General features: G+C 45.5%; 1 protein-coding gene and 1 pseudogene across 1 annotated transcript in view; one reads left to right on the top strand and one right to left on the bottom strand.

Moving 5' to 3' along the window:
• The window catches only part of MYLK (myosin light chain kinase), a 248,166-nt gene that overhangs the window by 94,734 nt on the left and 140,762 nt on the right, over nt 1-12,670 (bottom strand). Inside the window, exons 10-11 of the mRNA XM_023527574.1 lie at nt 9,279-9,413; nt 6,123-6,275 (exon numbers count right to left, since the gene is read on the bottom strand). Of these exons, the coding sequence (XP_023383342.1) occupies nt 6,123-6,275; nt 9,279-9,413 (288 nt within the window). The remainder of the gene's footprint in view (nt 1-6,122; nt 6,276-9,278; nt 9,414-12,670) is intronic.
• On the top strand, nt 10,777-10,895 carry LOC111736298 (annotated as a pseudogene).

The following is a 12,670-nucleotide window of genomic DNA, read 5'->3' as shown; positions in this document are numbered from 1 at the left end:
GATTAAGACGAAAAGTTGTGGAATGTGACATTTGAAGTGTTTAAACAGATGACACGGAAATATAAAACAGAGACAGAATGTTGGTAGGAAACCATCTAAAGAGCTCTTTGTTGCAGAGGACCTCCACCTACTGTTGTCACAGGCATTTACTAAGTCCCACTGTCGGAGCCCCAGCCTCTGTCTGTCAGCAACTCAAGAGCATTCAAGATTCACAGGCGATCACCAAATGAAAATGGACATGCAATGGCCCTCCTCTACTTCCTAACGTCCCCTCTCCCAACGCTTCTTAAGCAGGTAGATACACAGAACTCTTGGAATGTTAGGGGAGAGGAAGTGATTGATTGCCTTTATCTCAAATCTACTGAGGATTTTCCTTAATTGTCAAGGTGGCTATTTTGCTTTGTCATTACAATGAAAAAATACCATTCTGACAGTATATCTGATTCCCTCCAAACACTTTTATACTATGGAAATTCAGTAAATCATTAACCAAAGAAAATTCTAGAAGCACAGTCCTCCCTTCTTCCTTTATTTGGTGCTCAATATCCAGCATAGTTTAGGGATCGAAGACTAGCCTCCTCCTTTCCCTAAATTCTAGGACTATTGGCTCTAGAGGACTCATCAAAAAAGGTTACTATCACCCAGCTGAAGCGGGAGCATGGCCTCTCTCCATCTGCAGGGTGCCTGTGCAAGGGAAAAATCCCCAGGGAGGTATCTGACTTCTCTTCCAACAAAAGTCCTAATCAAATAAATCTACTTGGAGAGTCAATACAATATCTATATCTGTGGCACACAGAGATTCTTCCCCCATAGCCTTGTTCTCTTTTGGCTTTTCTTCCCCCACTGACTTCTCTAGAACCTAAGAAGCAAAAGAAAAGAGAAGTGTGTGTGGAAAAGAATGAAAGGAAACAATGGCATAGGGCATCCCGAAAAAGATCTCTGACCAGTAATGACAGGGTTGCTAGATGGGAAGCTGGGATCATTGCCACCATGGCCTTCTTACTGCCTCAGAAGTTATCATCAAACTCTAAATGTCTTAAGGCATAGCATCCAAACCGCCCAGTGTTCCTTCCCGATGAGTGCCTGGAAACCTCACTCCTCACCACAGTCACAGCGAGGATCACATCTGTCATTATAGACACAGAGCTGTAATTCTGGATGGCATTCTTAACCAAAGACTCCAAGCAAGTAAATGGCAGATGTGACCCACAACGCAGTGTGGAAGTGGACAGTTATAAATCTCCAATTAGTAAAACGAGGCTCAAGTTCTATGATTTCGACATAAATGTACAAATGTATACTTGGAAGCCCTTCTGTGACATGAAGGACCTGCATGTCCAAATTCTGTTGTAGTCAATCAACCTATATAAAAGAAAAATATTGGTTTTAAAACAATTTACCATTTAATTGCTGGCCTTCTTAGAATTTAAAAGACTTTTGGACAGATAAGGTTCTTAAGAAATAAAAGACAAGTTAAAACTGATGTTCATCCTTCTCCTTCGATAAATTTCCCTTTAGCTAACATAAGTATTAAAAAGTTTTTAGAGTTTTTAAACTCATGGTGGGCAGGGGCCATACCTGACACGAACTAGACAAATTATATAGTGTCTAAAGTACCTGAGCATAATATAGGAGAGAGGAAGTGGCGGCCGGTGTCTTCCAATCATGCGGGCTCTCAGTGCTCTAAGTTGCCCCACAGAGTACCTACCTGTCACTAACCTGAAAAAACTGGGCTTCTACTGATGCTTCCACTGTGAATGGCTGACTTCACTGGTGCCCGCTGTTTTCATTACAAGCTCTTCATCAAAACAAATACTCTAATACATATGTTTATTAAGTTTCATTTTTTCTAGAGATCTTTTTTTTTTTTTAAATGTACTCACATTTTATGTCCTTAGGTGCCTTTAAGAAACCCAGCAGGTCTTCAGTTAAATAAACAAACCAATAGGCTGAAAAGCTATGTCAGAATGGGTAAAATTAGCAGGTTAATAAATCTAGTCACTTAAGAATTTCAGCCTTGACAAAAATACTCCAGTAAAAGATAAATTAAAATACTCTAGCCTAAGGAAGCCCTCGACCAATGACTCAGTTCAAATACACTGAAATATTTATTTTCGATCAGATCTTCCTCGGCCCTGCAGGAATTTGGATTAATCATCCTTTAGGAGAGAAGGCTTTCATTGCCTCGTTAACAATTGAGGATTTTCTTTCCTTGAGTGGGGCGAGAAGGAAAGAAGGAATATTTGATGAAAGACTCTGAGGAGTTAATTTGTGGGTTTCCTGTATACTCCAATGAGCATGGAGCCCCCAAGTACCTGAGGAGGTAGAGGAAATGCCCATTGCACAGCTGGGGAGACTCACCAACCTCAGTTTGCTGTTTCATTCATTCACTGAACACACGTTTACATGGCAGGCCCTGTTCTAAAGGCAATAATGGATAAGACATGGTCTCCACTTGCAGGGATCTTACAGTCTGGATTAGACAATTAGACAATTAAACAAGGAATTAGAGTTAAATTTCATAGATTATAATGTTTTTTTCCTGCCTCTATCTCTGAACTCCTCTACCACTTGGCCACCCACTCACTTTGCTCCAGCTACTGGCCGTCTCACTGTTCCTTGAACGAGCTGATTTGTTCCTGACACAGGGCCTTTGCACTTGCTGTACCGCCTGCCTGGAGCACTCTTTCTCCAGTTCACTCTAGTCTCTTCCTAAAAGCCACCTCTTCGTAGAGGTTTCTTCCATCACCCAACTAAAAAAGGACCCTTTCCACCCTCCTAGTCTCATTCTCTTAATAGCGATTTGATCCGAAATCTGCGGATCAAATCACAGCTTCATATCAATTGTCCTTGAACTAGTCCCTTTAAAATATTTCGAAAAATGATTAAACCAGATGTTGATTATTGCCCATCTCCCCATCGGAATGTAAACACCATGAAGGCAGAGCTTGTTTGTCTTGTTCACAGCAGCCTCCCCAGAACAATGCACAAAGTAGATGCACAATAAAGATTTCTTGATAAATAAGCACAATGATAGGGGAGGTATAGCTGGTAAGAGAACTCATTCTGAGGTGCTTAGGGAAGGCTTCCAACAGGAAGTGACGTTTGTGGGAGGGAATTAGCTAGATTTTGTGGGAGAGGGGTACAGAGGAGAGAAGGCAGAGAAAGCAGGGAAAAGTGGCTGAAGAAATCATGTCAGAATGCTGGGCCAGCAACTTCCGGATGATTGCAAAACCTTGGCAAAAGGCTAAGGAGGTGAGAGAGAGTCCCCACGTCTGGTCTTCACCAAAGTATCTGCTTAACTCTCCCACGGAGCTTGACTCCAACAGAGCTGCCCTCAGAAACAGCTCTGCCCTGGAACCCAGACAATCCAGGGAGATGCTTTGCTGAATGGCGCCCTCTTGTGGCCAGAGCCCCTAGAATGAGGTGCCGGAGACCATGCTTTACTGCCTGGCCCAACAACTCCTTTCTCTAATCCTCTGTCGGATTCTCTCTTCCTCTTTCCAAAACAGACAGACGACCACCCACTTTGGTAAGTTGATCCTTTGGCAAGATGGCTCCTTAGACTTGGCATTTTAAACTTTTATCTGGTTTAAAGGTTGGGGCTCCGTTGGACTATCATCATAACAGCACACACTGAGCACTTCTTATGTTCTGGGGACATTATGAGTATGCATTCATTTAACCTTCACAGTACTGGGGGTGATTGTTAGTGTGCCTATTTCACAGAAGAGGAAGGTGAGGCCTAGAGAGTTGATTAGCAGTCCAGGTCGCAGGATTCATACCCAGACAGTTGGCTCCACATCCGTGCTCCAACAGTGGCCCAGTGCCACACTGAGAGCAACAAAAAGGCCAAGCCTAGGCAGCTAAGGGAGAGGCCAGAACAGCGGCTGGCACAGTAGGGAACAACAGCCTCCACTGCAGCCATCTCCCACCCTCTTAAGTGGCCCCCAGAGGATCTGGAGCCAAAGGAGCTGCCAATAAAGTAAGAAAAACTCCAGTTTGTGAAGGGAGGATGGTGCAGGATAGAAATTTGAGCTTCCCAAGTGCCTTGGGGCACAGAGCCAGAGGTGTCACTGTGCCAGGCTCGGCAGGCCCCAATCCTGTGCAGACAGCCCAATGCGGCCAGCCTGAGCACGTGGCTGTGTCTGTCGGCCTCCTTCACCATTTATGGTATCTGAGCCTCTGTTTGGCCTTCACAGGCGAGTAAATCCCCACACGGGGAGGGGGTTCACAATCACACAGAACTGCTCTCAGAGAAAGTCCAAATGGCCCTGGCAGAGTTCTTGCTGTGGACCACTGTTTCTGCTTTAAAATACACTTGGATGGATGATCAGGCAGGCCCCACTCCTCCCACAGACCTGAGGCAAGAAGGATGGCCACAAAGACTTCTCGATCCTTCATCTGGGGGCCCCCCACCTCCAGCAGGACTATTAGCTCAGCTGGGTCTCTCTAATCCAATCTTAACACAGGCAACCTGGGACAGGCTGTGGATTAGCTGGACTATTGGCTGAGGCTAGCGAGGGAGAACTTTGGATGACACACATCGCATGCCACTCTGGCTCTCTCTGCCATTACTAGACTTTGGGGTAGGCCACTTGAGCCTCCAAGAAGAGTCCCTTGGTGGGAAGAGGAAGCTGCTCTCCTGGCCCAAGAAGACGAGGCTCAGATCTGGTCTTATTTCCTCTTAAGTCTCATCACCACAATTTTCCTAGGCTGCTCAGTGAGCCATGAAATGAAATCTGTGAGGATAAAGGGGATAAATGTGTAAGCCAAATTGCTGACTGACAAATTCCCCAGAGGCCAGAGACAGGCTCTGACCAGAGTTTGGAGGACCTCCTAAAAGTAGGGGAGGTCAGGTCATGGGTGAAAACTCCATGCTGAGGCACCTCGGGGAAATTAGAGGGGCCAGGCTGTGTGCCCCCTCTTGGCAGACAGCCTCACGGAGCCAGCATCGGCCACATCGTTGGTCAGTGCCAGTTTCTTTATCCCTAAGGGGCTGAAACTGCCAAGTCACAGGAGCCTCCCGCTTTGGGCCAGGGGACACACACTCCATAAAGGGCAGGCACAGAAAAGGGCACAGGCTTAGAGTCATGAAAATCTGGGTTTGAAAGGCCACCATGACTTACTAGCTTGGTGCACTTAAGCGAGTCATGTTAACTTCTTGAGATCTCCAGAACTCTCTGCGTAAAATAGGGAGAGACCCCCACCCCTACTCCTGCAGAGCTGTTGCGGTCCAGATGAGAAAACACAAGTGAGGTGGAAGTATTTAACACAGTAACCAGCACATGATTTCTCCTTTGCCCTTTTCTGTGAAACTGTCTCCTATGATCTTCCAGAAGGCGGCTGCTCACGTTATAGGGAAACTCTCTCTGGAGGCCTGAGCCCTGCGGGACAGAGTGAGGAGACATGGTCTCCTGCTAGTCTGCTGAGAAAGCAGAGGACAGTGCACCCAGTCCCATACCCAGGTCCCAGCCACACACAGGAGTTGGGGCCCAGGCCTGGGGTGAGTGTGGGGAGTCAGGCTTACCTGAACGCCCTGGACTCAAGAAGCATTGCTACCACCATGGATACCACAGCCCAGACAGCTCTGTCTTGAGTCCTGTGGCTGCCCCGTGACTTCCGGGGACTAAGCGCTTGGTGGGGATCAATGGATGACCATGATAATCTGATTACTGGACACCAGACTGGTGATGTATAAAAACAAGCCTGGGGTGGTGGGGAGGAGGAGGGGCAGGAAGAAAAAGAGGATAGACTGTGACCCTCTAGAACCCTCAATGTTGGCACTCTGTTACCCAGTGTCCCCCAGTACGTGAGGGGTCACTGTGAGAACCCTACGTCCTAAGGAGATAGGACCTCCTCTGAGGTCCTCTTTCAGTGTGTGCGGTTTTCTTCCTATCAGACCGGGAGCTTCTTGAGCCAAGGGAGTCTTTGCCTCTTTCCCCTGCATCTTCTCTCAGTCCCAGTGGGTGGGGCGAGGGGGATGGGAACTAGCTTTTGCATGTCCGTCTCCCATGGAAGCCCCTCATCACCGTGAACAACAGGAGGCCATCTCCTCCTCCTGCCTGCCTTCGGGTACAGTGCCTTTTCACCAAAGCAGATGTGTTTGCAAAGGCTCCTACCGTGGACGGTGACCCGGGCGCTGCAGGACACCTGCCCTAAGGTGTTCTCAGCCAGACAGGTGTAGATGCCATCGTCTTCTGGCAGGGCATCCTGGATGTGGAGCTCTGCCATGCCAGCTGCGCAGGTAGAGTGAGCGTACTGGATGGGCTGCTCTGTGGAGGGAAGCACAGCAAAACTCAGGCTAGCTGTTGTCACGACACTCGTGCTCACCATGACCATTCTGATCTATTGAGGGCTAATGATGTGTCAGGCCCATACCAGAGGCATGTGAGTGGCGAAAGAGGCAAGTACTAGGGAGATGAAGGAGAATGATTGTGTAGGGTGAAGTGAGATGGGCTGAAAAAACTGGGCGAAGAGGTTCTGGAGGCATTTAGGATGCGGGAGAGAAAGGGATATAGTTCTGTGAATTATTTAAATAAGTAGTCCCCAAATCCACATCCTGGACTTCACAGAATTCTGAGCCTGGAAAGAATCTCACAGGGCCATTTGGCCCATAGCCCAGCCTCAGGCAGAACAGACCTCGTCCAGACTGAACAGGAGGCTCCTGGCTCCTTTTAGAAGTCTCCAGAAACAACGAGTGCATTTCCCACTGCAGATATTTATCAGAACCCTCAACCTAATACTGCAATTAGGTGCATTTTAGAGTTCACAAAAAAAGATAAATATGGGAAACTAAGAAGGACTCTTCCCAGAGTATCTTCCACAAGAGTCCTTTTATTCAGGTCACATCAGATTCTGCATGGAGGTAGAAGTACATGCTATGAACTTCAGTGTCTTCCTTAATGTTATACATTCCTGAGAATTTATCATTCTAGGATGTGAGCTTTCATTTCCAGAAAAAAAAAAACAAAAACCTCTCATTACTGAAGATTCTGGCCTTAGAGCAGGAACGTGTCTGTTCACCATATAGGAAGCAACTGTCAGTTTCTTCCTTTGTCAGGCCCCAGAGTCCTGGTTTGCACTTCATAAAATTGGGGGTGGGCAGTGGGGATGGGAGAAAGTACAGAGAGAAGTCCTCTCCCTGCAATGCAGTGTTTTCTTCTGCACATAGCAACACTTCATGTCTCCAGGACAGTCTGGCAGAGGCTGCCAAGCATGCCATAGGGCCCGAGGGAAGAGATTCTGCCCGACGTATTGCACTTCATAAAAGGGGGCTGGGGACTGGAAAAGGCAGGGCCGGGATCCTGCTACTGAGAAGATTGAACGCCACTCTGATTTTATTTTTTTTTTCTGAAAATGACACCCTAGAACCAATCTTCCTTGAGAATACCAGTACATCCCATGACTGCTATCAAAGTGCCTCAGCTGTCAAAACATGTACCAACAAACTGTTTGAGAGCTCTAATTTTACTGGAGCATAAATCATCGTGGCCTCACAAGCATGGGATGAAATGGTGGCCCCCCGAAAAAGTTCAGGGCACTCAGAACTGGGAGCCACAGAACTCTCCCAGCTCCTAGAAGGTTAAGACCAGAGTTAGCGGCCAAGGGAACCCAACTTGAGCACAATCGCCCTCTAGTGGTAAGGGGATGGAAATGCCAAGCTTCAACGAAAATAAGAAGGAGGGGTGGGAGGGTGGTTGTTTTTCAATCCTGGGTGGTGTAGACCAGAGTCAGCAAACTACTGTTTGTGGGCCAAATCCAACCTGCAGCCTGTTTTTGAACAGCCTGAAAGCTAAGAATAGTTTTAAAATATTTTCAATGGCGGAAAAAAATCAAAGGAAGAATTATTTCATGACGTGAAAATTGTATGAAATTCACACTGCTGTGTCCATAAATAAAGTTTTATTGCAACGTAGCCACGCTCCTTCATTTACGTATTGTCTCTGGCTGCTTTTGTGCTACAACAGCAGAGCTGAGCAGTTGTGACAGAGACTATGGCAAAACTGAAAATATTATCTGACCCTTTATAGAAAATTTTTCTTGACCCCAGGCTTGGACTCTGAGCCAGATAGAAGTGAAATGCTCTTACTCAGATCTATCACTAGTTCTTAACATCATGTTCTGTTCCAGCCACAGGGAGGCTGCCTCTTTGCAGTTGGTTATAGGATCCAACAGAAGTTCTGTCCTTAGTGAGGGGTAGAGGGAAGGGAGACTCAATTCTCACTTATCTACCCAAGAAGATGACCCATAGGAAGACTCCATGGCACCATCTCTAACTAAGATAGTTTGTACCAAAGCCTAACAAACTATCCCAACAAGGAAGCTTCACAGGCAACACATCGATGGGACAGAAAGAGCAGGGGCTACTTCGTGCATAGGTGACGAGTGCTGCTGCCCCCTTAAGGAGCCTATTCTGTAAGTTGTGAGAGCTGACCAAGCCCCAAACCTTCTGTCCCAGCCCACTTCCACACCAATAAAGAAGCCAGCACCCACAGAGGCAGTGGGGTGTCCAACACCACCCAACCCCTCAACGGCAGAGAGGGACAAGTGCCCTTGTCTCCTGACTCTTGGCAAGTGTTCCTTCATCCTCCTTGTTGATCCTCAAAGCAGATTTCATTAATTGTATGGACTGTTATCAATTTTAAAATTAGAGTTCTCCCATACTTTTAGAATTTAAAGGTCTTTTAAAAAAGTGAAGGGTGATAAAATATAATTTTTTCAAAGGATCTTACTTGGCAAAGAAAAGAAGTTGGCATGTCTTCATAAGACTATAACATTAAAAAGAATTAATGGTCTGTGAACCCAAAAGCCACCTGCCACTAAATAAAAGATGGGCTCCTTTGGTCAACTTCTAGTGTGGTTTGTTAATTTGGTGGTTTATTTGTTCATTCATTGACTCAACAATTATTTATTGAGGGCCTATTTTGAGTCTGGCCATACAAAAAGGAACTAAGTCACTTGTGCACCTATGTGCCAAGAACTTCGTAAAATGTTTTATATAAAAGATCTAATTTAATTTTCACAACCCCTACTTTGGAAAGTAGGTGGTATTATTCCTGTCTTGCAAGCAAGGAGCTCAAGGCTCAGACAGGAGTAGTAACTTGCCCGGTGTCCCCAGGCAGGCAAGAGCAGACTCCCAGCTCCCATTATCTCTCTGTACCCTGTGCTGCCTTCTTAGACAGACGTGGTTGAGAGTAATAAATGGGGAAGTCAAGTGAGAATGCAGGACTGGGGCAGGGGATCAGGGTAGAGTGCTGAGCCAGGGGGGGACTCACCATTGAGCAGCCAAGTAATTTGGGGTGCTGGGGTTCCCAGCACAGAGCATTGTAGCACAAAGTCCTGGCCTTCAATGACGCTACAGTCCTTTAGGACACTGGAGAATGAGGGGGCCACCTCCATCCTAGCCAGTCCTGTGAATACAGAGAACAGAGAAGCCATCTCAGATCACAGCTGGCCCACTCTGGTGACTGACTGCAGTTATCCCAAGTCTTGCAGGCGGATGCCTCACTGCCTTTGGCACCCAGGGCTTTCTTGGTTGCCTGGCTTTGCCTTATCTTGGTTCATACCTGCAAGGAGAACACGTCCAGTGTAGAGACCTGGAGCCTGAGACAGAGGAACTGGAAGGGGTTTTTTTACTGTCACAAAATGCCCCAGGTCTGGGAGTGTGCTGGGCCTGGGCCTGCCTTCTCTCCCCTGGGACTCAGGTACCTCCTGTCTTGTCTTGGTTTTTGCTACCCTGGAGCATCCTCAGAGCTCCTTCTTCCTGCCTTTCTTGGTCCTACTCTACTTCCCACTGTCTCTTATCTTCTTTATGTCCCATTGGTGACTGCACGGTCTTGTGAATATTTTTTTACATATACAGACCACATGCACACCGGTGAGAACGTTTCAATTTTAAATTATTATAATTAGTTTTTCCAATTCCGGGACTGAATCAAATGACAAAGACTCATGTGTGTTCTAGTCTTCCAACCTAGGCCATGTGTGTTCTAGACTCATGTGTGTTCTAGTCTTCCAACCTAGGTTTGGAACTGCTGGACGCCTGGGACTATGCGTTACCAAGTTACCTCATGATGTTGATGAACAGCCTCAGTGAGAACCACCCAGCTGAGCTTTCCAGAAGGCTTCTACATCGATGAATGGGGGAGTATTTTGTAGTTTGGGGATCCTAATTAAGAGCAATAGGGATAGACAATCTCTTCTAACAACTAGAATATGCTACAGAAATGTCAAGGTGGCTGATGGCTGAGAAAAGGTCGCTGGACTTGGTGACTAGAGACCTCTCACCTGTGCTTTTTGAGAGAAGCTATACAATACAGTGATAAAGGGCAAACCATATTATCTTTCAGGGTTTTAAGGGCAAAAAGTAATATTTGAGGGCTTATTACATGCCAGGTACTTTTTCAGACGTGACTGAGACAATACCATGAATTTGCTATCTTTGGCTCATTTTACAAAGTTAATAGTTTCCCATAGTCAAGCCCAATGGTGAAGCCATGCTTTATGCCCAGCTGACCTATGTCCACACTTCCTCCTCTAGACAAGAAATCCCCTAAGGAGAGAGCAGCTACAGAGGAGAATAATGGTGCATCTGAAAGAGACTGACACTCAGGGAGGGATGGACAGATTACCTGGAGTGGTGTGGAGAGGCACAATCTCTACCTTTTCCTCCTGCCAGAGTCAAATTCTCTCATTAGAAAAATACCTTTGGGAGTCATTGAAAAGAATATGGGCTTTCATGTCAGACCACATGAGTTAGAAATAGGCTATCTTGCTCATGGCCATGCCACCCTGAACGTGCCCAATCTCGTCTGATCTTGGGAGCTAAGGAGGGTTGGGCCTGGTTAGTACTTGGATGGGATTCCACCTAGGAAGACCAGGTGCTGTAGGCATTTAAAAAAAAAAAAGGAAGAAATAGGCTATCTTTTATGAAGCATGGGCAAGTCTCTTAACCTCACTACAGGTCAGTATTCTCATCTGGAAAGTGGTTGAAACTATAATTATCTGCTAAGATTGTTGGGATAACTAAATGGGACAATGCACGTAAAGCATTGGCGAAAAGCCAGCACATTAAACAGGCTTTTGGTGGAATGTTAGCTGTTATTATGAAACGGAAGCTGTGCATAGACACTATACTTGGCAGCAAGTTTGGGGGTCAAAGAGAATGCAGAGATACAGTAGGAACTAAAGGAAGATATCTTTTCATCTGTTGAGCAGAAGGAAGATTTTCTTTCCTTTGTCAGCATGGGGAAGATCAGGGCATGCTGGTAGGGAGAAGAAAGAGACCTCTAGATAAAGGGAGGGAGAGAGATAGTGGTGGGAAAGTAAATCAGTATTAGTTACAATCTTTGTGAAGATGGGAAGAGATGGAGAGAAAAGTCTCGGTAAGAGAAACAGCTTTTCTGCAGTAATAGGAAAAGAGAGAGACAGAGGGTGTGGCAGGAGAAGCTAAAAGAACACAAGTTGGATGACCTGCATCTTGGTGACACTGTCTGGAGAAGTTTTAGAACAGCTAGTGTCTCCAAGAAGAAAGGGAGTCAAGAAACATTTCTGGAATGGCAGAGCAAGGACTTCTGAAAATCTCCTCCTCCATACAAGCAATAAGAACGCTGACAACAACTCAAAATCAACTTTTTCAGAACTCTGGAAATAAGCCAAAGGCTTGCAATATTCTGAGGAGCATTCATTCAAAAACACTCAAACAGCTGAATCTCGGTAAGAAAAGCAAGTTTTGCAGCATACTCAATTCCCATTCCTCTCACCCCAGCTCTCTGGGAGCTTTAAAAATCAACATTCTCTTTTGCCCTCAACCTGCGGCAAGTATAGTCTCTCTGCACGGCTTCCATTTCATAATAATAGCTAACACTTCAACGAAAGCCTGTTGGTTTTTAACCTTTGGTGGACATCATGCCATGTGTCCGTCCCCTGCCCAGACAGAGAGCCCCGTATGATGAGGCTCAGACTCCTGGACCTGTGAACTCCGCCTATGGGCACTCCCACTTCCAAATGGAATGGATAATATTCCTTGCAAAGGAATTCATGAACAAAGTAAAAATCCCAATTAGGAGGTTCATCAATGGTATGCAATGAAAAGTAAGACTATTGCCACTCCTTTCTGTGGACCCCCAGTTTCCCTTTGTAGAGGCAACTTGTAGACCCTTCCAGAAATGTTTTAGGTACACACAAGCATTTGTTTGCATACATGTACACAGATTTTTTTCCCTTTTACACAAACAGCATGTGATACACATGGCTCTGCACTTGCCTCTTCTCCTTTACTAACATATCTTAGACATGTGTCACCATTTGAGTCTACGCGTTGGCCACATTTGTTTCCTGGATGTATGGTATCCTACTCTATGGATAAACCACGAAGTTCTATTCTTTTCCTTTTTTTTTTTTTCTAAATGTTTATTATGGCAAATTTCAAACATACACAAAAGTAGGTATAGTTAATCATCATACACCCGTTTCTCAACTTTAATAATTATCAATTCTTTATACCCCTACTGGCTCCCACCGCATAATGGATTATTTCTGAAGCAAATATCAGAAATCATATTTAATACAGTAAATAAAATAATATTTATCTCTAAAATATATGGAATTAAAAAAAATAACTACAAGACCACCATCGCATCTTAAAAATAGCACTATAGTCGGCCTG

This window comes from Pteropus vampyrus, unplaced genomic scaffold, assembly GCF_000151845.1.
Source record: "Pteropus vampyrus isolate Shadow unplaced genomic scaffold, Pvam_2.0 Scaffold1, whole genome shotgun sequence".
Lineage (NCBI taxonomy): Eukaryota > Metazoa > Chordata > Mammalia > Chiroptera > Pteropodidae > Pteropus > Pteropus vampyrus.
Note: the sequence above shows the minus strand (reverse complement) of the source record. Positions and strands in the feature narration are given on the sequence as shown.